The following is a 27,630-nucleotide window of genomic DNA, read 5'->3' on the forward strand; positions in this document are numbered from 1 at the left end:
ACCACAAGAATTAAAAAATCTTAGCAGTAATCCACGCGCTTTCAAGTCGAAACTGAAGAGTTTCCTCATGGTCACTCCTTGTATTCTGTTGAGGAGTTCCTTGAAAAATTAAGCTGATTCTTGTTGTATTGTTGATAGCGTTTACTTAAACTTATGGCTTGACTTTTTTTAGGTTTAAAAACATTTTATTTTTATCTGTTATTACTTTTACATTTTAATTTCATGTAGTAACACGTTCCATGATCTTGGAGATTTGCTCCTCAATTTTGTCCTACAGAACTTGATGTGTAAATAAAATAAATAAAGTAATCCCAAGGCAGATGTAACGCCAGCTGCAGAGCCCAGTTCTGGAGTCATTGCAGGTGACTAACGCGAGTCACCGCTGCATTGCCCCAAACCACGGCAGCATAGTCGATGATCTGTCAGATGAGTGAGACATAAAGCACCACACGTAGTTTTGGAGTTAGTGTCATTGTTGTGTTGAGGAATGGGTACAGTTGGGTCAGTCGATCTCCGGCCTTCCAGACGACGTCGTCGACGTGCTGTCCCCACATTAGCCTCCTGTCCAACGTTACTCCCAGGCACTTCGCTGTAGCGCTCCAAGATACTGCAATTCCCCTGACAGTAATCTGTGGGAAGTTTGCTTGGACACACTTCTTGTTGATGAGGAGCGTTTGTATCTAAGCTCCATTGAATCTAAGTCGCCATCTTTTTTTATTTTGCCCACTGACTGATGGTGTCAGCCACTTCTTCCATTCAATAGTGGAGATGTCCAGCGTTCATATATCCCGTAAAGAGCGCCACGTCATCGGCATAGGGGGTGAGGTGTACTCCGTTCATCTGAGGCGTATCAGAGGTGTATAGAATATACACTAGGGGCCAAGTATGGAGCCTTGGGGAACTCCAGCATACTTGGCGTTTAAGTCGTTTCCGGCAAAGACTTTCCCAGGTAATACTAACAGCGTCTTGACATCCTCCAGGAGCAACAGTTGGCTGGGCTAGCAGTAAACTGCCACAAACGTGATCCATACATGCGATGTTTCAACGGTGACAGCTGTGCCCTCCAGTGTGTGCAGTGGCAGGAACTGGACTTGATGGTGCATCAGTGATGTTAGGATATTTGCAGCTTTATCACCACCATGGCTGGGCCTGTCAGTCCAATAACACACATAATTTGCAGCACGAACATGAACTCCAGGCTTTAGGAATGTCACAGATGCCAGACGAACATCGATGGACTCATTCCTTAGCAGCTATCGAAATTCACTATCTTGGGTGCAGACGCCCTGGTCATTCCACACACATACAATTACACAATGTCGATTACAGTGCATGCTGGGTGGTCAGAGATCCGGTGGAAAACGCCTGAATGGCTGCAGTGACAGTGGCGATGAGTTGCTGGGGTATTTCCTTGAGAAGCTCCCAAAGTTCCTGGAGAAGGCGCTTCATTTCATCCAGACTTGTAGCATCTCCTGTGAGTGTGCAGGAGCAGCTTGTGGGTGTTGAGCCGGGGTAGCCATCATGTCAGCCTGACGTCCCTGTAGGGTGTGGTCATAGTGTTACTGGTCATGGTTGTAACCCTGCTGCTGTTATGTGGCATGTCATTCTGGCGGAGGTGCTGGAACCCATGGTCGACGGTCCTTCTTGGCACCTGCAGCTGCAGTGGTGGAGGCAGGCACTGCTGCAGGTGGGGGCTCTGGAGTGGAACCAGAGGTAGCAGCAGCAGCATAACTGCCTCCAGATCTGACTGGTGCAGGTCCCTTGACAGCGCCATGCCCTTGGCCATGGCTCCTTGCCTCTGCCTATTGGAAGCTGTGACATCCACAGTAAGAAGCGACATGTTACCCACCAGTTCCGGTGCATTTGGGTGGTACATCCATCTTCTTCTGAGTGCAGTCGCGCCCGGCATATTCCCCAGCACACTTAACACAGCGTGTGGATATTGTGCAGAACCTGGCAACATGTCCAACAGTTTGGCAGTTGTAGCATTGAGGGTGGGGCCGAATCGGACCACCAACAAAGCAAGCTCCGCCCGACGACGATTTGCCGCACCCTTTGCCATACTGAGATCCTCACGCTCTGACATCACAACTCGGAATGTTACGTGTGCGTGCGTGCAACTGCACCAGACACTTGTCTTATATAGGCGTTGCCGACCGCAGTGCCGCATTATGGCTGTTTAAAAATCTCTGTATTTGAATACGCATGCCTATACCAGCTTCTTCAGGTAAAACAAAACAGTGCTTTCCACTCCCGCAGTAATTGTAAAACATGCCAAACAAATAAGGCTATTTTGGCACGAATTGACCATTTAATGTGACTGGTTTACATAAATAACGTGACGGAATTTACTAATTATTGAAATCAAATGCGTAATAGTACAAATAAACAGTATTATTTTAGGAAACGGAGAAATAGTCCCACCTGTCCGTCCTGTGCTCCAGTTTCTCACTTACAAGATTGTAAATACGAAGTACATCTTCCTTTGATAAGCGAAATCTTGATTAAATTCGGAATCGGCGTCGTCTCACTTTTTTCTCCTTCCTCAACCTCGGGAACATTTTAGACAAAATCTCGTCATTGCTGTCTGCAGCTGCATCTGTCACTAACTGGTCTATAATCGCCGGTTAAGTTATCCTAAGTTTGTTTTTAGGTTATGTGTTCATCCAGGTTCGCACAACGCGTTTCTCTCGCTATTCCGTGAATAGAGCTACTAATCGGAGATTGTACAATCGGCCCTCAGAGAATTTCTATTGTTCTTGGAATCTTCTTCAGAGAATGTTCCCTTTTTTATTCATACGACCCAGTATCTAAACTGAGAAGCTAACAACAATGAAGTTTATTAATGGCCACAGCAAACCTCATAATGTATCCTCCAGTGGTAAGGTCTTACATGTTATGTTAGACTGTAATGCTAAGGAGTGAACCAACATTTCGAAACATCAATATTTATTTGCCAGCGAAAATATACGCATACAAATACATCAAACAATATATTTACCAGATCCAGTATGTTTTTTTTTTTTAATTAGGTAACTAATAACATTATAAAAATTGTATTTCTTCCTACATTAGAGCCACCGTCAAAACTTTCTTCCTGAGAAATCTTTACATGACGTGATGTGACCGTGACGATCGGTTGACAGCCTATGTGAATGCCGAAATTTGAAATGCACTGTGGAATGTTTTGACGCGACGTGACGGCCAGTGTGAATTGGCCTATGTACAACAAATAGAGCAATCTCATTCCATATACGGCCGTCTGCTAGCAGGGGTGGCCATGTTTCATATCTTAGTTGTTTTCTATCTTTTTAATAATTTGAGTGTTTTATTCAGCAATTCGTCAAATTTATAACTTACATCAAGAAGGAGACGATGGACATATAAAATAGAAATAACAGGGAACCCAATTACTCCTAAACTCCTTGGTTAGTGCTTGGCGTTTACACGTTGAGGACACATCTGTGCTATTGACGAGTACAAACTTCGTAGGCTAAAGTCTTTGTGGTATAAACGTGGTATTTGAATCTGTGTTGACGTGTAAGCGGCAAAATAAAGAAGACGTATGGAAATACTGTGCCGTAAATGTAGCAATGAGTGTGAAACTCTCAATCGAAGATGAACGTAATAAGGGCTCAATTCAGGGAAACGCAAACCGGACTGACACGAGAACAGAAATCAAAGTTTTATGTTTTGACATTAGCACATTGAGCCAAATTCGGCAGGTTGTGATATGCTCCGTAGGAGTTTTTGGATTTTATTTGCTGTATGGTTACCTGCAGGTACTACATTAATTTAGCAATTATACTCAAAACTTAAGAAAGCAACACTTTCTTGTATTGTCTAATCGGTGGATACTTCAAAGTAAGAAAATTGTCAAGACTGAATACGTCACCTACATATAAGCACCGATTTCCCTATCAATCAAGAATTCAGTAAAGGTGGAGAAATGTGTATAATTTTCCCGTTTTTTTTTTTTGCGTTCTGACTATTTACTGATGTCAAATTTACATGCAGTTGATTTTAGAGGAAAGTGGTTCTATCTGTAGGCATGTTATAAGGCTCATTCAAAATCCTCAAACAGTGGTATGTATTACAATGAATGCCCCCTCCCTATAAATGAAAACCAGAAGAGACATCAATTACAACAGCATACCTAATCATGGACTTGGATTGTTATATGAAAAACATTTTTCTTTTTTTAAAATTTGCTTTATCATTTCCATTTTGTCATGTAAACTTGAAAGAAAACTACAAATAAAGCTCGTTGGAAACAGGAAAAAGTGAGAAATAAATAAATATTGTTGTTTAACAGCTGATGTGTCTACCACCTTCTGTCACCACTGAAGCTAAGAGAATTTATACTTGCAGACTTTATTGTTCAGAATACATTGATCACTAATAAGTGTTGTTTAGTTCAAGGTTTCTGTATGTATTACTCTGCATTCCAATAATTGCACTAGCTGGAGATTATTTTATTTACAGGAATTAATATTTACCCTTGATGGTTTTAAGCCTTATGGATGGTATCTAACCTTGGTACAATTTGCTTACTATACTGTTTTTGGATTTGTGGAAACATCTGTAAAAAATGTGACTAGAAAGTGAGTACATTGTTAATTACACACTTATTTAATCAAGGCATTGAAAAGTATTAAAATTCTCATCAGTATACACTAATGTTTTGAAAAATTATTTTAGTTTGTTCTTGGTAGCTCGATAAAAATTGTAATGAAACTGACAATATCCTTACTAGTGTTTGTTCACCTCATCCTCGAGAATGATAAGGCAATTTATTTGCAGAATACCAATCAAAACATATTTGCTCCTGGCTATGTTGACGTTGGGCACAATGGGCTTCTCCAATTCATCTCTTGGCTACCTTAACTATCCAACCCAGGTTATTTTCAAATGCTGTAAACTGATACCAGTTTTGATTGGCAGCATACTGATTCAGCACAAGCGTTATGGTTTACTAGATTTTGCTGCGGCTGGCTGTATGTGCTTGGGTCTGACACTGTTCACACTTGCAGACAGTCAGGTCTCTCCTAAATTTAGTGTTCTAGGTGAGTGTGAGAGATGTTTATTGCCATCACTAGTGTAATTCCATTAATTTAGATTGGTAAATGTTATTTTATTCACTGAAGTTGGTATTATAAATACTATTAAAGTTTAGGAATATTTTGATTCACATGGAATTGAGGAAGTGTTTAGTATCTCTTGTGTACCTTTCCGCAAGGTCTAGGATAGATTTGGCATGTTATCTCCACTGCAGTAGGAAGAACATTGAATGGATGAAGAATGTAAGCTGTAGCTAACCTGCGGAGAAGTCCTAAATATAAGTTGATAGAATAGTAAAAGAGGAAAAGAAAACTTCTGCTGCTAGGTAGCAGTCTGGGATTTCACAACACCACAAACCAACAAAAGCCTACAAAAAACTAGGTATCAGAAATTTCACTTGACTTATACTTCTCAAACATAGTCCACAACACCACAAACACACACATAACTCCTAAACCAGGTACCAGAAATTTCATATGACCTATATAACTGAACCATATTCCATGATACCAACAAACCACAACTAAATAGTATCAAAACCTAATCAGGCCAAAATAACAACACAGTATGCAGAACGATTAACTATTAAATAAGAACTTCAAGTACTAACCAAAACCACAGATATATTTGTTCCTGGGGATTTGTTAACTGCTGAGGTTTTTATTTGGTTTCTTTTTGTGTTTCTATTTGTTTTTGTATGCCTTCATGTTAGGATTGTCATATATTTAGTTTGTTCTCACCCAAACCCCCTCCCCGATTCATGCACTTTTCCTGTCAGTTTCATGTTATTTTTGATATTAAATATTTTTGTGTGTTTGTGTCTGTCTGCATGTGTAATGGGCAACATCATGGTTGCCATATTGTATAAGGTTCAGGTAGTGGTATCTGTCACTTTATGGCATCATGGGTCAAAGCCGACATATGGTACAGCAATTTTCAGTAATTCCATGTAGTACAGCAACTACAGGAAAAATTGGGCTCATAGTACAAGGTTTCAAGTTGTGTGAAAACCAAATGCCAGTCACAATCAAGGCAACAGAAAGCTTGAGACAAATGATCATGATGGTCTTGAACTACACAGCTGACTCCCTGTTTAATATTAACAACAAACCACCACAGCTGTATTGATACATATTCCTTATATCACAAATGGTTTTGTTTGAAAGAACGCCATCGGGTTAGCAATAGTCTTCATAAGAGTAATTGGTGGATTTCCTATGAAAACTGTTGATAATCTTGAAATGTTCTTTCGAACTAAACTGGTTGGGACATACGTATCAATACAGCTGTGGTGATTTCTTATTAACATTATTAAGACAGATGCATAAGGATTTTAGCAAGGGATGTCAGGTGTCAAAGTTAGCGAGCTACCAACACTTAAAACTTTGTGTACAGTGTCACGTGTGGTATGGTAAAAGTAGGGAGAATTCTTAAACACATACATGTTGGCTTTGTGGAAGTCGTGTTGCCCCATGATCAGCCTTGTATCGGCTCTGGTTGAAGTAAGTAAAAGCAAATCTGTGCAGTCTCATTAATTCGTACATGTGTTCTGTAGGTCCCACCAATGGAAAGAGCCTTCAGGGGTGTAGAGTGAGACAAGATAGGTGTCAGCAAAAGCTGCTTGAACGGTTAACAGAGGGTGTGCAAACACTGGCCAGAAAAAAACAAGAAAGATGGTTTATGAATTAACTGGGAGAGGTACATGAATTCTGTTGATTTCCCTTCCCCTCAGCCCATGAATGTAAACATGTGCTGCTGTTACAATTTAATTTCTGCGGGGTAATTTTATCCAAGGAGCATCATATGTAAATTACACTGGTCTGTAAAGCTAGATGAAAACAACCATCGCACAATGTGTTACCGATGAGGGAAATAATTCAATGAACTTGGACCCTACATAGAAAGAACTGGTACAGAAGGTAACTGAAAGAAATACACAATGAGACTAACAGAAATGACCCTTTAATCCAAAAACAATAATTACACTGAAGTAGGCATGATCGCTGGACATTAGAAAACGTGGGAAAAGGTTCTTAATAGCATGTGTGAGCATCATGGTTGGCAGTGCAATATGCTCCCATACAAGCAACAAATTTGGTAAGGAGTTCTCGGGATGATCCATTTCTCCACCAGCACAGTTGACATCTGTTGCATTGTCATGGTGCACGCGGAAGTGCTGCAGTACGTCTCCCCAATGAATCACACGTGCTCTCGATGGTATTTAAGTCAAGGGAATGGGCAGGCCAGTCCATTTGCTGAATACCCTCTAGTTCCAAGGGCTCCTCCACCTGTACCATTTGATGCGAGCACCCGTATTCATCCATAAAAATATGGTCATGGCGAAATGCACTCTGAAAAACCACAGATGGGGAAGGAATACAGTGTTAGAATAACATTTACCGGTGACTGTATCGTGTTCAAAAAGTGGAGGTCAGTACACTCGTGCAACATTATGCCTCTCCAATCCTTAACACGTGTACCACCAAAATGGCCATATTTGATAATGCTGGATGTCACCTCCTATGGTGAGAAGTGGGAGCATGTAATGCACCCATCAACATTGTTGAATATAATCGTTTCAGTGAGCCAAGTGGTACGGTGTGGGGAGGCATAATGTTGCGTGGGTGCATTGACCACCAAATCTTTGAATATGGCACACTCACTGGTGAACATTGTTGTGATGATGTGCTCCTTCTCCATGTGCATCTTTTCAGAGGTGCATTCGGGCCAGACTTCATTTTTATGGATGAGAATGCACGATGACATAGAACAGTGCAAGCGGAGGAGCTCTCGGAACCAGAGGGTGTTCAGCAAATGTACTGGCCTGCCTGTTCCCTTGACTTGAATCCCATTGATCTCATGTGAGATTCACTGGGGAGAAGTACTGCAGCATGTCCAAATGCACCAATGACCATGCAGCAGTTGTCTACTGCACTGGCGGAGGAATAGAACGTCCTATCACGAGAACTCTGGTACCAACCTTGTGGCCTGCATGGGACCACATTGCAGTGAATGCATCATTATTCATGGTGATGAGAAATCATATTAAGAACGATGTCACATGTTATGTAATATCCAGGGACTTCAGTGTAATTGTTTCAGATTAAAGTCTCATTTCTGTTTGTCTCGAGTATCTCTTTCAGTTACCTTCTGTACTATACTGTAGCAGTTCTTTCTATGTATGGTCCAAGTTTCACCTAGGTGTGTTACTTGGCAGTGCTGTGAAAGTTACTTTTGTCTCGTAAGTTTTGCAAATCAATGTACTACCCTACACGTGCCTATTGCTAACATGGCTGATGTGGCAAAAGTGCACGGGTCACAAAGCTGCTGCTTACACAGCTTACAGGTGCTGAGGTGTTAAGAGATGCTTATTCAAACATCTGAACAACCTTGAGGATATTTATGACAACGTCAGTGACTGCAACACCTTGTGAGTGCAGTTTCAGTAAATTAAAGATGGTGATAAACTGCTAAAGGTTAAAGAAGTGTGAAATCAGACTGCTAAATTTAGTTACCTTGTCAGTAGAATACAAAACAGCCGCTAAACTTCACTTAAATGGCATAATGAAAACATCAAGGGAATGCAAAGTAAAACTGTAATGAAAATACGAGTCCTGTGTATTTTCTCGACTCTTAATCATAGCCTTTTTCATTTATTTCTAATTTAAAATTTATGCGTTATTCATAATTTATGAAGAGCAGATAAAATGTATTCTTTGGTGTACACTTACTGAAACCAGTGTTCAGTAGCTGCCATAAATATTATAGACTTTTGATACCTGTTTTTGAGGAGGAGGGGGGGGGGGGGAATTTACACATTTTATGCTCAGCTTTCTAGAACAATACATTTAATTTGTTGTATGCAATATTTTTCATAAATATAATTCATCTAAGTAATATTATTCAGTAATGCTTCATTTTAACTATAGTATAAAAAATTATAATTTTTTAAAATTTTTATGGAGAAACATGCAGAAAGGGAAAGGAAGTGAGGGGCTAGAGACTGGGAGGGATGGGGACCCAACTTCCACTATTCTGACACAAGCAGATCATCATCATGGTCCTGCTCTGGTGGACCCTGTTCAGACCTTGTGGCACCCCATGTTATGTTTCCCTATTCTGAGTTAGTTTCATGCATGTGACAAATTCCATCAGCGAGCCCCTCTGCTTTCTGTTATAAAAGTAAGACACCATCAGTGCAAGAGGGACAGCCATTAGTGTCATAATGCTTCAGACTGCCCAATAGAATTTTGTGATCCATCCAAGGCAAGGACACAAAATATCACCAACAGGATAATTTTATTCATTTAGCTCTGTCAGCACTTCATCTATGAGGTCTTGCATTGCTTTTTCTGTGGAGAGTTCTTTATGAAAGCTGAACTGATAGACAGTTATCAAGGGGTGGAAAGAGTGAAGTAGGTCTCTGATTAGTGGTAATATGTTGATTGGAGGGTAGCCCTTGCAAGTCAGCACAAGTATTTTATATTCAACTAAAAACACAAATATAGCCAGCAGAATTATTACTTTCAAATGGCCTGATGAGTTTTCTAACCCCAGTGGGGTTGTAGTTTTGAAACCAGTGCCATCGCTGGTGCATGCAGTGTCTGCACAAGTAAATGTAATGTATCTGTTTTTGGTTGTTTGCAAATGGATAAATTTTCTTGGGCAGCATTGCCACATGTTCCTGTCCTGTGTCAATGTCAGAGTAGAACTTGCACCTAACATTCTCAGTTATTTGTTGGACATATTCTAATCTTTGTCTTTCCCTACAGTTTTTATTGACTGCAGCCCCCTTGAAGTACCATGAAAGTTATTCCTTGATGTCTCAGCACGTATCCTATCATCTTGTTCCTTCTTCTTGTCAATATTTTCGACACATTCCTCTCTTCACAGATGCTGCAGAGAAACTCCCCATTTTATGTCTTATCATTCTACCTAATTTTCAACATCCTTCTATAGCACCACATCTCATATGCTTCAAACTCTCCTCTTTCCCAGTTTTTCCACTATCTATGATTCACTTCCATACAGTGCTGTGTTCTAAATGTACATTCTCAGAAATTTTGTACTCAGGTCGATATTTGATCTAAATGATTTCCTTAGCCAGGAATACATTCTTTGCCTGTGCTAGTTTGCCTTTTATGCCCTCCTCACTTTGTCAGTCGTGTTTTTCTTTGCTCTCAACATAATAGACTTTGTTTTCTTTGCCATCCACAGTTTTGATGTTAATTTTATCACCAATCTCATTTCTGCTGTTCCTCAGTACTTTCGTTTTTCTTCAGTTTAATCTCATTCCGCAGTGTGTGCTCATTAGGCTCTTTGTTCCATTGAACAGGTTTTACAATTCTTCCTTATTTCGCTGAGAATAACAATGTCATCAGTGAATTTTAGCACTGACATCTTTTCACCCTGAATTTTGATCCCACACCTGAACCTTTCTTTTGTTTCCGTCATTGCTTCTACAGTGTGAACAGTAGACTGTGCCCCTGTCTTAAACGGTCTTTAATGAAAGCACTTCATTTTTGGTCTTCCATTCTTTTCTGTAGGCCAACAATTCCGATGAACATGTCTTGATTTTTCTTACATGTTGCTTCTATTATCAGTTGCAATTTCAGAACAGCCTCTCTGGTGCCTTTAACTGTCCGATAGCCAAACCAATTGTTATCTAACACATAATCAATTTTCTTTTATAGTCCTCTGTATTTTATTCTTGTAAGCAACTTTGATGCATGTTGAATCCTGCCTAGTCATCAAATGTAGGGTGTCTAGGAAACCTGCTTTCTCAAATTGCTGGACAAACAATTCAAACAAATCGTATTAATGAGTTTTATTACGAAATGAACAATGACAATACTTAACATTGAGAACAATATAGATGTGTCGCAAGCAGAGGGCGAGAGACAAAATAATCAAGCTTCTTCAGTATATGCAATTTCTAAGTCACTGGTCTTGAAGTGCCTAATCTAGATGCTGCTGTAGAAGCAGGCCACAGCCAGTCGGGAGCAGCACTTATGGTCTCTTCACATAGAGACTGCTGCTGTTGCATTGTTGTCCTGGAGATGTCGATCATTGTGCAATTGGCTGACATCTTCTTCACAGCCCTCTCTGCTCTGCCATTCCTGACTGGTGTGCTGGTGCTCGTCTTTACGCCATAACATGATGGTATCTCTAGTTTCACAAATTCCACAAACCAGCTTGAGTAGTTATTAGGCTGTCATTTGCCCCATTGAGTTAGAAATTTCAGTGGACTCTTGTCTAGGTCTTTTGCCTTATTTGATCGCAAGTCTTCCAAAACTCTGAGTCAAATACTGTATCCCCTTTATGTTCCCTACCAGCTCCTTTTTCTTTTATCATGTCACAAGACAGTTTCTCCCATCTTCTGTCTCCTCTGCACTTCAAAGCAGAACTCATTTCACACTTTTCATTTTTCCAAAGGTTGTTTTGACTTTTCTGTCTGCTGAGCCAGTCCTTCCAACAACCATTTCCTTTCGATTTCCCTGTCACTCCTAAGTAACCTGTGTTGCAATATTCCTCTCTTTTGCTGAAAATTTTAGTACTTCCTTCTTTTGCTGATCAGTTGAGGTATTTCTTCTGTTAACCAAGGTTACCTACCTTGTATTATATTTGTCTGCCCAACTTCTGTTATTGTGCTTTTTAGAGATGCCCATTCCTCTTTAAGTAAGCTGTATCGTGGTATTCATTACTTCAGTATGTACAGGCTTAGAGAAAATCAGATGCACATTGTCATTCCTCAGTACTTATGTATTTCACTTATCTACATAGTGAATCTTTCTGATAATTCATTTAAACTTCAGCCTACTCTTCATTATTTCTAAATTGTGATATGAATAAGTATCTGCTCTTCAGTATGCCTGACAATCCTATATCTGATTTGTCTAATCATGATGTATTACAGCTGGAATTTTCATGTGACTCCAGACATTTTCCCAGTATACACACTCCTGTTGTGATTTTGAACAATACATCCAGTATTATTAGCTGAAATTTATTCCAGAACTCAATATTTCTCCTCTCCAAGTCATATTACCATGCCCATATTCTCCCATATTTTTGTCTTCCATTCCTTTCCCTACTGCAGTGTTCCAGTCATCCATGATATTCGTTTCTCATCTCCCTTTATATATTGAATTATACATTCAACACCCTCATACTTGTGTTTCTCTATTTCTTCATCTTCTGCTTGTGATGTTGGCATGTATATCTGAACTGTTGTTGGTTTGCTATCAGTAATAATGAGAATAACGCTGCTACTGAACTGCTCACAGAAACTGACTATTTGTGTCTTACTTTCTAGTTCATAACAAATCCTACTCCCATTGTACCAGTTTTTGCTGCTCCTGCTGATATTGCTCCACATTTGTGTCTCTGGAAATCTTTATCTCCTTTTTGTTTCTCTTCAGTGACTATTTCTGGACTGAGGAACCAGATTCAGACTTCTGACATTTCACACTCCAACTTGTAGTGTGTTATCTTCTCATTGGTTATTCAATCTTTTTCTCGTGATCATCTCCCCCTTAGTGTTCCCCTCCAGAAGATCCCGTTTGCCTTCTGCCTAATCATGCTTTTGATCACTGCTGATTCTTCTGCTTTTTAGGGGCAGTTCCCTACCCCCAAATAAAAGACAGTGCGCTGAACCTCCGATTGCTCCTCTGCCCTCTTTGCGAAGACTGTTGGCATAATGAGGGTGACTTCTTATATTGTAAGTCTTCAGCTGGCGTAGCTGATATAATTTTTATTTTAAATTTAAGCAGTAACTGGGATTGAACCCATGACCTAAAACATTTTGATTACTAGTCAGTGTACTACTCACAGACCACAGTTACAGCCCCTGCTAATATAAGAAAGTAATTGTCAATTTTCATTTCCAGTGACTAGTGTATTATCATTTCTGCCACAACAGATTTCTGTGGACTCTGTATCAATTACATTGCTATTTTTTTTTTCCCTTCTCTAATAATGTCTCAAAGTGTTTTTGTTGAACTCTAGGAGTGCTTTTTAGTACGGTGCACAGGTTCACCTTTTTTAATACTCTACTGGATGATTTCAATGCAGTATTTTTGTATGATCTAAACTGAGTCAGTAAATTTTACCTTCATCATTTAACCATTTTGGCAGATAAACCAGTTACTGAATCACAGAAGGTAGTTTTGGGTCTTAAAACAAATTTTCAAAAAGTGTTACATTGTCCTCTTCAATCTTCGTAGGAAATTTTGCTGTGGAAAATCATCCAAAGCTGTATGTAAATGATTATAGGTGCTTTCCATCAGTATTACCTGATAGAAAAATCAGCATTTAAGTCTACACAAACACAGCTTATCCTGTTAAGTCTGCATAACCATGTTAAAACTGTCTCTAGTTGCTTGATGAAGCCAGAGATATTTTTTGCAAGTGGTTGGTAACGTATTAGATTATGTGTTTCTTGATCCACTGCGCGCATCTCGTGGTCGTGCGGTAGCATTCTCGCTTCCCACGCCCGGGTTCCCGGGTTCGATTCCCGGCGGGGTCAGGGATTTTCTCTGCCTCGTGATGGCTGGGTGTTGTGTGCTGTCCTTAGGTTAGTTAGGTTTAAGTAGTTCTAAGTTCTAGGGGACTGATGACCATAGATGTTAAGTCCCATAGTGCTCAGAGCCAGTTGAACCAGTCTTGATCCACTATTGTGGGACAAAATTCAATTAACTGTGGATGAAGCCCGACCAACAGGCATTACGTGCATTGATCAAAAATGATAGTGCATTAAGAGTGGCTAGTTTCTAGATCTCCCAATAAAATTTATAAGGGACAACTGATAGCTGAAATCTATTATTTACAAGTCAATATAACAGTTGCTGAGTGCAACAGCCTTCTGAATGGAAGTTAACCTGAAAATTCAAACAGTTATTCAACGCAATATTCACTAACCTGAAGTCCCTCGGACTGAACGTCTTTTTGCATATAAAGCCACTCCTGCTGTCCTTGTGTTGGTTCTACAATAGAACAATGTCAGCTTGTATCAAGGTGAATGTCGGATTTCAGCGATTTGCATGTGATGTTCTGACATGCACAACTATTATTGTTGAAATTCCATCTATCCTTTTATTTTCTTGTGTGAATGTGAGAAATTTATCTTTTATATTAATATCCAAACTGTAGTATTTTATTTTGCTATTCGCTGTTTCATCTGTAATGATATTTATTCTGCTGTTATTTTTTGGATAAATTTAATACAGAAAAGATGTATAGAACACATTTGGCAACACTGGAATAGGATGGATACTTCTTTGATCAGCCTGGACACTTGTAACTAGCAGTACAAGTAGTGTCTCACCAGAGGCATTCTGGTGCAAACTATGCTGTGTGTGCCGCATCCAAGTGAGAGGCAATCCCTCAGTCACACCTGTGTGTTGACTGCCTTTTTCTCCTGTGTGATTGTTGAAGCTTTGAATTAACATATTCCACAGAATGCTTAATATGCTCAAAGAGTGATACACTCTTCACACTAGTATGTGTATGTGTAATTTCGTCTTCAAGTGTATGATTGAGGATAGTATCCAAACTGTTGCCTGCAGCCTCAGCTATTATTATATCACCTTCTTTACCTAGACCAATCCTAACAGAGCCTAAATTGTGGGTTACATTGCTGAGCCTTTCACTTCCTAGTATAAAAATACTGGTTGCCTGGTAATAATTTCGCAGATAGTTCTCTACTAGTTCAAGTATTCCTCTACTGTGACTACTACCCAACAATAAGATACGGTCCTCTTAAAACTTTTCTTCTTACATTTAGATTTCACCTTAAGCCCTGTACTGTTAGACTGGTTCTGAACTTCCTGAGTTGCCTGAATATTTGTCGCCAGAGCACTGAAGCTATCAGGGATAGACTGACACTGGATTCTCTTCAGAATAAGGAGCTGGATTGTAGCATGCCTCCCCACAGTGTTGCTCTGTCAGATCGTATTGGGCAAGACATGACATATGGTGAACATCACAGTGCCTTTGTGTTGAGGGCATGCACAGTTGGTGTGTCACTCAATGTGTAGAGGAACCCTTCAAAGCTGGTGATAAGTATTCACACTCTGACAGGAGATGTGAGACACAGAGGCTGCTGGCAGGTCTCAGATGAGACAGGGTCTGTGCAGATTTACCCAACTTGCAACTGCTCTCTGTAGGATGGCTGCTAGTCTGACAGTAATCATGTCACAACTAGTGTTACGTGTCTTGCATCATTAATATTGGCTAACCGTATGTGCGCAACATGTAGTCAGGAACATTAAACCGAGATCTTCCTTCAAATTGACTATTGCGAGCTCTTTACCCCATAACATACTGCCATTTGTAGTTCCATATTATCCTGCCACAGTTTACACTACACAGTATCCCTATGACAAAATTCTTCTTCGTGGATCTCAGAAGTTCTTTAACTTCTGGGCATGAGCATGCTTTTCCGTGTACCTGTCTGTTGCTCAGTACTTATCCTATGAGAGAATTAAGTTTTCACTTTACATGTTGAAAAATTGGAAGAGAGATATTGGCCAGACTGAATCTATGAGGGTGGGTCTGACTTGTGCCTGGATAGCTCAGTTGGAAAGAGCACTTTCCATGAAAGATAAGGCTCCAGTTTTGAATGCTGGTCGGGCACAGTTTTTTTACTTTGTTAGGAAGTGTCAAAACTGTGTACGTGCTGGTGCAGAGTGAAATGTTCACTTTGCCTATTTGCTGTCCAGTTGCACTTCACCCAAATAAAAGTCTACATACAAGCTTTTGTTTTTGTTTTAATTATCAGAATACTATACATCGTGTATAAATTACTGTTCTCTTATTGCTGTGGTTTAGTAGTGGTGAATTGAAGCTGCAGTCTGAAACAGTGAGACTGGAGTTGCATCAAGTCCAGCATTGAAATTTCCTTTTATTTTCCAAAATGTTTTGATTATTGTAAGTTGGGAGCTGTGTCCATATTCATTGTTGAATCTGAGTAAATGTTACAGCCCTAAGTACCTTACTGATAAAATGTTAAAAACTTATGTTATACATTTGAAGGAAGACGTTGTTGTACTAGGATCTATTTTAAATTATTTTTTTTACATCACTGGTTTTGGGCGCTGTCCTTTCTCAAGTGCAACTGTAGTAACAGATGTTGATAAATTATCTTCATTGTAGCAAAAAGTGTATATAGTGTGATTTGCAGTAAACATTACAGGATTGTGACCATTGATGACCGTGCTGTGCACAAATATGTGTGGCACATGATTTTTTGATGAAACAAGGACAATAAATAAGGTTCTCCTTAAAATTTATTGAGGCCATGGGGTCCACCTAGAAGAAATTAGTTTATGTTAAACGTTGCATTTACTGTGTAAGTGTAAGATGTTTTCTGTATTTTCTCTGTTTCATCTGTACTGTGATTGTCATTGTCTGTTTTTGTTACCACAATTACACTTCTCTACTTTTTAGGAGTGTGTATGATTTCGTGTGCGCTTTTGTGTGATGCTGCTATTGGAAATGTTCAGGAGAAATCCATGAAACAATACAAAGCAGCAAACAGTGAAGTTGTGCTGTATTCATACTCCATTGGATTCCTATACCTACTGTCTGTCATGTTTTTCACTGGTGATTTACACAAAGGAATCAATTTTTGTTCCGAGGTAATATATTAAGACTGCTAAATATAATTTTTTATCTCTGTGTTTTTTAAGTTTTGAAATTTTCTCTTTTTTTTCCTTTTTACTAGCCCTGGTCTTGCGCATTGTTTGATGTAATGTTCACTATTGCTTTACAGCTGGAATTGCATTGTTTCAATAAACAACTGTTCACAATAAAGTTTTTGTGAAATAATGTAATGTGTGCTCAATAACCTTTACCTGCTTCTGATATTTATTCAGTAATGAGCACTTTGTTGGATGATTACCTAAAACATAACACACTGAAACAGTTATAAGTACCAAAAGGAAATTTTCTGGAGAAAAGCATAAAATCATGAAACAGAGTTACTGGACAGACCTAACCATCAGGGGAAATATCGGTACTGCTGAAACACGCATATCAAAGTACATGCACTACATTAGCTCTCGAAACTAATTGTTTCTAAAGAAGGAGAGGTTGCCCCATGTCTTCTCAACCGTGTTCCTCAGAGACAAAGGTGTCATCAGAGTGCCCCAAGGAAGTGTGATAGAACAGCTATTTTTTTCTATATACATAAATGATCTTGTGGACAGGGTAAGCGGCAGTCTGTAGCTGTCTGCTAATGGTGTTGTTGTGTATGGGAAGGTGCCATTATTGAGTGGCTGTAGGATGATACAAGATTATGTAGACAAAATTTGAAGTTAATGTTAAATAATTCACATGATTAGGAAAAGGAAAACCATGATTTTTGAGTACAGCATTAGTAGTGTGCTACTGACACAGTCATGTTGATTAAATATCTAGGTGTAATATTGCAAAATGGAATGAGCATGGATGGACTGTGGTAGGGAAGGTGAATGGTCAGCTTCAGTTTCTTGGGAGAATTTTAGGAAAGTGTGGTTCATCCTTAAAGGAGGCCACATCAAGGACACTAATGTGATTTATTGCCAATTACTGTTCAAGTGTTTGGGATCTGCTCTAGGTAGGATTAAAGGAAGACATCGAAGCAATCCAGAGGCAGGCTGCTACATTTGTTACACCTGAGATGTCTTCTGTATGGTAAATAACAATCTGTCTTGAAACTTCCTGGCAGATTAAAACTGTGTGCCGAACCGAGACTCGAACTCGGGACCTTTGCCTTTCGCGGGCAAGTGCTCTACCAACTGAGCTACCCAAGCGCAACTCACACCCCGTCCTCACAGCTTTACTTCTGCCAGTACCTCGTCTCCTACCTTCCAAACTTTACAGAAGCTCTGCTGCGAACCTTGCAGAACTAGCACTCCTGAAAGAAAGGATATTGCGAGGACATGGCTTAGCCACAACCTGGGGGATGTTTTAATCTGCCAGGAAGTTTCATATCAGTGCACACTCCACTGCAGAGTGAAAATCTCATTCTGGAAACATCCCACAGGCTGTGGCTAAGCCATGTCTTCGCAATATCCTTTCTTTCAGGAGTGCTAGTTCTGCAATGTTCGCAGCAGAGCTTCTGTAAAGTTTGGAAGGTAGGAGACGAGGTACTGGCAGAAGTGAAGCTGTGAGGACCGGGCGTGAGTCGTGCTTGGGTAGCTCAGTTGGTAGAGCACTTGCCCGCGAAAGGCAAAGGTCCCGAGTTCGAGTCTCGGTTCGGCACACAGTTTTAATCTGCCAGGAAGTTTCATATCAGCGCACACTTCGCTGCAGAGTGAAAATCTCATTCAGCAATCTGTCTTTTCCTACATTGTTGATATTCCTACCTGGAGTTTCCATTGTTTGTTTACTGGTACGTTTGGTAGACATACAGGTATTATGGAGCTACTTGGGAACTCAAATGGAAATCACTGGAGGGAAGGTGACATTCTTTTAGAGGAACATTATTGAGAAAATTTAGAGAACTGGCATTTGAGGCTAACTGCAGAGCAGTTCTACTGCTACCAGTGTGGACTATGAAGATAAGATTAGAAAGATTAGGGCTCAAATGGAGGCATATAGACAGTGATTTTTTCCTCACTTTATTTGCAAGTATAACAGAAAAGGGCATGATTAGTGGGATTAAGGGTACCCTCCGCCATGCACCATGCGGAACACGTAGATGTATTTAGACATAGAACAAGCCTAATCTGAGTTACCTGCCTGTCCTTTTTAACCTTCTCCAGTCTATTCCTCTCTCTACCTGAGGAAGAACCAGTTAGTTGACTAAAACTAGTGTAGTGTATGTACTTTTGTATATGTGTATTGATGGTACTCTTATTACTCCTGACACAATTAATAATTAGCAATTTTGCCTCATAATTTTATATGGGACCGTTATAGTTCATTCAAAAACATTAATTATTCTATCATGTGGAATTCCGGCCAGAGACATCGAGAAGGCTATTACTAAACCTCAACTAATTACAGTTCACTGGGTGGCAAGTAGTGCTCAGAGTCTAAAATGCTGCATGCTGGTTATAAATACAGCATTAGTTGCTTCTACAAAAAAATGTATAACAACTTCCACATCTACCAGGTTTCAGTGTGCTACACGTGGTACATATGCAGTGTTTACAACTGTTTTAAATATTTTTAAAATTCGTTTTGCATTTATTTCACCTGGAACGGTTAGGGCCTTTGGCCCTGTGTTACATCCAACCAGCTTCTTCAGTGAGTAAACATTACAATGTGTATGATACATGAGTAATATAATAATAATAACATTGTATTGTTTCTTGATGTTGTTGCTGCTACTGTTGTTGTGGTCTTCAGTCTGAAGATGCATATGACGCAGTCCTCCTCACTATTCTATCCTGTGCGAGGCTCTTCATCTTCAAATAACTGCAGCAACCCACATACATCTGAACCTGCTTACTGTATTTATGTTTTGTTCTCCCTCTGCAGTTTTTACACACACACACACTCACTCACTCACTCACTCTCACTTTTCTGGACATCCCTCAGAATGTGCCCTATCAACTGACCCCTTCTTTTAGTCAAGTTATGCCACAAATTTCTTTTGTCCCCAATTCTATTCCGTACTTGCTCAAAAGTTACATGATCTACTCATCTGATTTTTAGCATTCTTCTGTTGCACCACATTTCAAAAGCTTCTGCTCTTTTCTTGTTTGAACTTACTATCGTCCTCATTTCACTTCCGTACAAGGCTACACTCAAGACAGATGCACTTGAAAAGACATCCTAACACTTAAATTTACATTCACTGTTAACAAAGTTCTCTTCTTCATAAATGCTTTTCTTACCACAGCTAGTCTACTTTTTATATCCTCCCTACTTCAGCCATCGTCATTTATTTTACTGTCCAAATAGCAAAGCTCATCTACTACTTTTTGTGTCTCATTTTCTTATCTAATTCCTTCTTCATCGGCTGATTTAATTTGACTACATTCCATTCCCCTTGTTTTGCTTTGGAAGACACTGTCCACTCCTTTCAACTTACTCTCGCAAGTCCTTTGCTGTCTCTGGCAGAATTGCAGTGTCATCGGCAAACCCAAATGTCTTTTGTTTCTTCTGCCTGAACTACAATTCCTTCCCCAAATTTTTCTTTGGCTGCTTTTACTGCTTGCTCCATGTACATATTGAATAGCATTGGGGATAGGCTGCAGTCCTTTCTCACTCCCTTCTCAACCACTGCTTCCCTTTCATGCCTTTGACAACCGCCATCTGGTTTCTGCGCAAGTTGTGTATTACCTTCAGATCCTGTTATTTTATCCCTGCTATCTTCAGAGTTTCAAAGAGTGTATTGCATTCAGTGTTGTCAAAATCATTCTCTGCCTACAAAAGCTATAAATTTAGACCTGCCTTTGGTTAACGTATCTTCTAAGATAAGTCATAGGGTCAGTTTTGCCTTGCACATTCCAACATTTCTACATAACCCAAACTGATCGTCTGCGAAGTGAGCTTCGACCACTTTTTCCATTTTTCTATATTTTATTCAAGGCAGCATTTTGCAACCATGAATTATTAAATTGATAGTTTGGTATAATCAGTCAGTACCTGCTTTCTTTGGAATTAGAATTATTACGTTTTCTCAAAGCCTGCCTTGTTCAGAATAAGAATATTGCATTCTTATTGAAGTCCGGGGACATTTCCCCAGTCTCTGATATCTTGCACATAATGACAACTTGTACAGTGATAGTAATGAGTGTCTGGAATTTAAGAAATATCAATCTCTTTAACTTTAAACAGTTTCCTCAATATGTTTTTATTAAATGTGATTGTCACGCCTAACAGGAATATTTGACAACAGTACAGAAGGAATCAGTGTGGAGAACAGGTTGGATGGTCAGAGGAAGAGCAAGAAATAATAGGATGAGATTGGCAGATGAGCCAAGAAGAAGAAAACTGAAATAAAAAGATTGAGAAAAGCGTAGAGAGGGAAAGGGCTTGGCGATGATAAAATACAAAGCTTTAATTTATGGCACATTATATAGTGGTTTTCAATAAGAGGCAGGTCACAGAGTAAGTTGTTCCATAGCCCTGTGGCTGAAATGGACAAGGAGATGGAGAAAGATTTGGTGTTGTGCAAAGGTAAAGCCAAGGTGCTGGATGTAGCCGATCTGCTTCTGTAGTTGTGCAATGATGATAAGATTTGATATGTGAGGATGTAACGCTACCGCCCTGTCGGATGTGCGTTAGCTCTATAAAGCCTGTACTGTAATAAGTTCACGGGCTTCACCTTGTAAACAAGGATTTTAGTACATAATTTGACCGCATGTACCTAATGGAAGCAAGATCGAACCTATACTCAGTTAGTAACTACAGTGATGCGTCAAGCAAATGTAAAGTATAATTACGCGTTCGTATGGACAAAAAGTACACACAGTAGACATTACCAATGATTAATAATTCGGTCGCCAGCCTAATTAGGCATTGAGTGAGTTTTCCCTTGTACAAGTGGGTGCATGTACAAGCATAATGACACGTAGTAATGTTGCGTTTTATGGCAAAATTTGGAACCAGAAAAAATCTACTGAACTAAGGTTTTCTTCTTTTGTACTAATTTGGACGAGCTAAAATTACACAACACCACACAGCAATGATTACTACGAACTGCATTTTGTATATTGATCAGACTGAAATCGGGCATAGATTACCCTAGAATTAGCAATTTTGAAAGCACACATACAATGTCACTATTAAAATTGGAAAAAAACACTAATACACTTAGGTTTGATATAGAAATTAACTTTACTGTTCAAATCTGATCAGTACACCTCAAGATGTGAAAGAATGGGCAAGAGAAGGGGGGGGGGGGGCCTGAAACTGTTATGGTCGTTATACTGAAACTATTAAGTCCTGAAGGTAAATTAACACTCAAAATTATCAATCTATGGATAACTACTCTTTTCTCTTATTTCTGAATTATTTGACTGTCTCACATTAATTAAATAACATTGCTAACTCATTTCAAAAAACTCTCTTTCAATATAGTCATACTTTTGTTCTTTATCAACATTTACAATAACACACATAAATTTTAGCTTCTTTATAGTATAGCTTTGTCTACTGATAATTCTCGTTAATACTATCTTTAAACTTTCAGTTCGGGATACTCGGGTTACACAATATGTGGTAAGGACCCTGTCTAGGTCAGTGATAAGGATGAGTAACGGCTAAGGCAATTCTGGTAAAAGTCACGTTATTATTGAACAGTTAGAAACAGTTTCGACACTGGTCCACACAGATACACTTCTAAAGATGAAATAAGTGTTTGACCTGGGCAATTCGGTGCGGTGGTTGGCGGGCAGCGAGATAACGGGCAGCACAGCACACATACAAGCACGGCTAAGGCTCTCACTGCATCGGCACTTTCCTTCTTCTTAGCGTCGTAATCTTTCCAATTTTGTGCCTGAGAATATAGCCATGCCAAGTAGTCGTCGGAATCGGCCCATCCGAGGCTCAATGGAAACCACTTTTCCTAGATAGCCTCCTCGGTACAGTACATGTTCCACTGACTGATGCCCAACTCCGACTGTTTTACTGAGCCCGTTGTGCCGAACCGCGCCAGTGTGCGTTTTCCCGCGCTCGCCTACCTCCACCTTTTCCCGCTCCCCTACAGGTAGGGTATTCACCACAGGTTTTCTACTACACATATCCTAATGCATTACCTACGTATGGACCAAGTGTATAAATTACAATTTTCACATCTTACAATAGTTTTAACATTAAATACACTTCCCTTTGAATATCAAATTGCTTGAAATCTGACATAAATAATAACATTCATTTCAAAAGTTGCTTACAGTTTCTTTAACATGACACAAAAAGAAAAGAAATTCAAAACATTGCTTATATTAATTTGCCGAAATTCAGAAAGAAAAAAATTATTATATGTACAGTTGTCGTTACAAGGAGAGATAAAAAAAGCAATGAAGTAAACAGAGTGTGTGTGTGTGTGTGTGTGTGTGTGTGTGTGTGTGTGTGTGTGTGTGTGTGTGTGTGTGAAAACTCATGCTGCCCACCTGGTTGCAACCAGCCTAACAGCACAGGAAGGACTGTTGTGATCAAACAGCTGAATGACAGACTGGAGCATTTATGACCAGATGACATTGCTACTGGTAAACCTGTGGGGGTATAAGGTCATGGTCCACAAAACTCTTCTGTTCTTCCTAACATTTCATCCAGAATCCAGAACTGCCTGGACATCTTCAGAGCAAGGATGGAACTCTGAGGCACTCCATAAAGCACATTTTCCATGATGGAGATGACTCAACGACATTTATTTTTGAGGTAGCGGTTGAACCATACTATTTCACTGTTGAGAAATTCAGCTGTTTCAGTTTAATAAGTAATATGTCAGAATCAGTTGTATCAAAAGCCTTGCTGAAATTGAGCAATGTTAAAATGGTCGCTTTGCATCTTTCCATGGAATGTTTGATGTTGTTTGTCACTTCAGTTAATGCAGTTACTATACTTTGGTGTTTCAGAAGCCTTATTGATATTTGTCATGAATGGTGTAGGTTTTGAGGTAATCTTTTATCTGATTGTGAATAATGAATGTGTTTCGAGGCTGTATTTACTATGATATGATCTTTGGTCTTTAGTCATCTGGCGATTTTTGGTTATCATTCTTGGGTAGTGGTTCAATTAAGCTTTGCTTCCACACTGTAGGATATGTACCACTAGTGAGGAAGTGTATGAGAGAAGAGATTCTCATGATTGCTTTTTGTACTGCGTGTGCAGAAACGTGTTTTAAGAAAAGCAAGTCTGTTGAGAAGGTGCTATCTTATTGCTAGTAATTTGTCACAACTTGATAATTGACTGTGAGAAAAAATATTCAATTCCTCTGAAGATTTTGTCTTTCCTATGCTGAAGCTGCAGTTTTTTCCATAATGCTGCAGAATTCGACATGCTGCATAAAACAGAGCAGGCATGCCTGATTTTGGCATTGTGTGCATTTTGCTTCTCTGTGTTTTGCATCTTCCTGTATTCTTCATACAGTGCAGGTGTTGTATTTTACTATGTGCAGAATCACATTCATTCACTGTCTGGCATTGTTTGTAGTCAGCTATGGAGCAGGAGCTCTCTTTACTTTGACAGATCATCTGGAGCCAAGTTTGTCATACAATGCAACAGTACTGTGACTTAATTTCCGAACTTTACAGTTTAACAGTTTGGACGACTTAAAGTGTTGAAGTATGTATGCAAACTTCCACTTCTTTTACGAGACGACTTATTTGAGATGTTCGGCCAAACCTCCCTGCTGGTTGGCCTGCTGCTGAAAACTCTCTTTCATTTCTTCTCTGAAGTATGCTACTAGGTACAAGAATTTTTTAAGACTCTTTCCACTTATGAAAATAAGTAGACATACCGAGTTTCATTTGCTTCAATTAACGACGTATATTTTAACTTCTAACATTTTACAAATTCCACACTTCACATGAATAAATACTGTTTCGTAAGCCTCTCGTGTCTCCAAGCATTAGAAACAAAATAAGTTACATATGAGAGAAAGTTGGCTTAAAAACCATGTCCATTCTCAACATGAAACAGAATACGTGTCTTCTCTTCTCCAAGGCTAAGACAAAAGTTTTTAATGATTCTTTTTCAACTGCTCACCTTACTATAACAATGATCAAAATATGATTAGAACAGAATAGCATAAACACTCCATGGTCCTTCTGTCCACTTTCACTAAACATCCATGGATCGACCGACAAGTACTTGTCAGTGCAGTTCGACTGCAGCATCTACATTCTGCTCGCAGCTCATTTCCAACCTGTAAACACAAACATGTGACGTGCAGTAGGTAGGATTCCACTTTCTCGCACTCATATCTAAAATATCTTGTGTTCGAGAAGGTAGAAGGCCAAGTGGTTCTAGAATTTACGCAGAAATTCTCGAATCACTTCAACAGTTGAATATCGGCTCATCGCGTATATCCTGTAGTAACTTATATATGCTTATACACATTGTTATCAAAAGTCCTTGATAGAAAATACACACTCTCCCGAATCCATATGCCTTTTTAAATATTCATTGACAAGGTCCTACTTTTTTCGACTATGCCTGCTGTTTCTCCATCTCAGCTGTCAGCTACCATTTCCCCTTTCTCTCTCTCTCTCTCTCTCTGTTACTCTTTCTCTTTCTCTCCCTCCCTGTCACTCCCAATCCACCCAACACAACTCCTCAATGTACTCTGTAGCTCTGAAGAAAGATTCGTCCAAAAAGTAACAAAGTTCTGTCGTGTTTATTTGCATGTCAGCAACTGAGTGCCTCAACTATTTGGTGAATTATTGCCTTAAATCTGTAATTTATTTGTTTTCCACCAGGGACTTGCCTACCACATTTAATAAGAATTTGATAAACACAGCCCAAGAAGTAATTTTAATATGTTGCCTACTAGATAATTACTGTCTGAAAACAAATTGCAAATGATGCTCAAGCAAGTGGAGATACTCTGCTTTGGCACATTCTGATGATGTCTTGAAAATGGAATTCTGGAAAACTGCTGTAGATCTGTTCATTGACAGATGCAAGAATAATCTGGTTAACAGCAATTTGGAAATATAGACAGTTTCTGTTCTTTCAAGATTGAAGACCCATACTTGAAATTAGAAAAGAAAATGGAAATATATCTGAAATTTGAAGAGACAAAACTTGAATGTAAATATAGTTTCAGTTACTGTTTCTCTTTGATATTTCTGTCAAGTAGTGTTCTGAGTGACTTTGAATCATTTTCGACTTTCTTATCCATTTTCTTTCACTACCTTGACATCTATGTGCATCTTGCACGATGAGAACATATAGCCTTCATGTGGGAAACACCACCATCCATTTCAAATGTGGAATGACCATCTTCATACTGACTGCAAAGGTATGCTATTGACTTGATGGTACTCAGTCGTCTGAAATTTTTGACCTGCCTGAGGGTCAGTTAAGAGGCTTCTACAAGTGAGATGAACTCACGTGAAGTGGCTAAATTTTAGTTCAAAACTCGATGTCTGTAATGTTGTTTTTGTGATCTTTGGTTTGAAGACTTGTTTGATTCAGCAGTCTATGCCATTCTATTCTGGTACATTACTCTCCATCTCTGTGTAACTACTGCAACCTACATCCATTGAACCTAGTCACTTTATTCAGTCTTTGGTCTTTTGGTGGCAGCCAATTCATTACGAGTTAACCACCACCTCTGTGAGGACTAACTTCTTTGACTTACACTCTGTATGCTCTTGTTCAACCATGTTGTGTGTCGTTTTTGTATCCGACGCAATCTTTGTGTAAAAACACTCCATTAATAATGTGTTTATTATTTAATAGTGTGTGTCTAGTATTTTTTGATGATCCTATTATTGCTCAGTTCTGCATCACATTGACTTTCCTCAGTGATCATCGCTGGTTACTGTGAACAATGTTTCCCATGACCAGTGCTTCCTCATGGTATCACACATCAGATGTTGTGTACCAATCTCTACATTTGAGTACAGTACAGTGTGTCTCCACAAGTAGGTAAAACACCACTTTCAACTTTGCACTCACCACCCCACACGTTGCCTTCACACCGTAGTTCCACCTACGTCTTCTCCCCCCCCCCCCCCCCCCAATCCCATCAAAGGCAGCTGTTTTGGACACTTCTAGCTGTAGTGGCTCAGCTCAAGTGAGTGGTGGTCAGACAAGACCCTGGCTTCTTGACCCTGCATCATTGTTTCAGCCTTTGCGCAGTGCCACCACATCCTCTAAGTTTGAGCATTCCAGACTCTTTCATGATATAATGACCATGGTCATTCCTACCATTCTGGTCATGTCACCCACGCCACCTGCGTTCAGTCCTGCATCTGCCGTGATGTGTTATGTTGCGAAGAGTCCCTACCCCCGCTACTGCTACCAAGATGTTGGCCATCACGCTGTTGTTGTGTGCCAGGCATCATACCATTGTCGCAAACCACTGTCACTCCATCTAGCGTACTGCCCTTGTTTAGTACACAGTTTTGTGCTCCAGTGCTGCCTCAGGCCACCTCCTGTGGCCACTTCCCTAAGCTGCCTACCTCAACAAGTAAGCTGCCTACTCTCAACAATGATAGCCCTCTCACATGGTTCACTGAAGTGGACTGTTCTCTACATTAGTGGCATCACCAGTGATGATGCGCATTTTGTATGCTTCATTGGACACTCATACATGCCGACCTGTAACTTATCAGTGATATCATCCTGATCCCAACCCCTCACCCCCAGACAACTCAACATGAGGCTCATCATCATCAAGCATCTTTCTCACTCACCGGGGAAGCACTCATCCCGTAATTCATGTGGATCAAATCGATTACAGGACACACTCTCAACTCTGGTGTTACCTAGGTGCCCTTGTCGATCCTAACACCATGCCAGACACTGTCTTGTGGACCATTTGGATCATCAAGCTTCCATACAACATCCAGCTGCAGCTCTTATCTTTGTCTACAGAACCATTGGAACTCAGACTTGGTCATGTGGATTACGTATATTGAGTCGGGTGACATCACCAGCTTGTCACTTCTGCAAGAA

At 39.7% G+C, this 27,630-nt stretch overlaps 1 protein-coding gene across 2 annotated transcripts in view; it reads left to right on the top strand.

Moving 5' to 3' along the window:
- Positions 1-3,481: 3,481 nt before the first annotated feature.
- Positions 3,482-27,630, top strand: part of LOC126175105 (adenosine 3'-phospho 5'-phosphosulfate transporter 2) — a 62,990-nt gene continuing 38,841 nt past the window's right edge. The window contains exons 1-4 of one of the 2 annotated variants that reach the window (XR_007535525.1): positions 3,482-3,782; positions 4,486-4,604; positions 4,804-5,066; positions 16,510-16,700. Coding sequence is in view for 1 of the 2 variants with exons in the window: in XM_049921659.1 (XP_049777616.1) it covers positions 3,594-3,782; positions 4,486-4,604; positions 4,804-5,066; positions 16,510-16,700 (762 nt within the window). In the remaining variant the exon portion in view is untranslated. The remainder of the gene's footprint in view (positions 3,783-4,485; positions 4,605-4,803; positions 5,067-16,509; positions 16,701-27,630) is intronic. The other variant, XM_049921659.1, reaches the window with a different exon arrangement.

Source organism: Schistocerca cancellata, chromosome 3 (assembly GCF_023864275.1).
Source record: "Schistocerca cancellata isolate TAMUIC-IGC-003103 chromosome 3, iqSchCanc2.1, whole genome shotgun sequence".
NCBI classification, from domain to species: domain Eukaryota; kingdom Metazoa; phylum Arthropoda; class Insecta; order Orthoptera; family Acrididae; genus Schistocerca; species Schistocerca cancellata.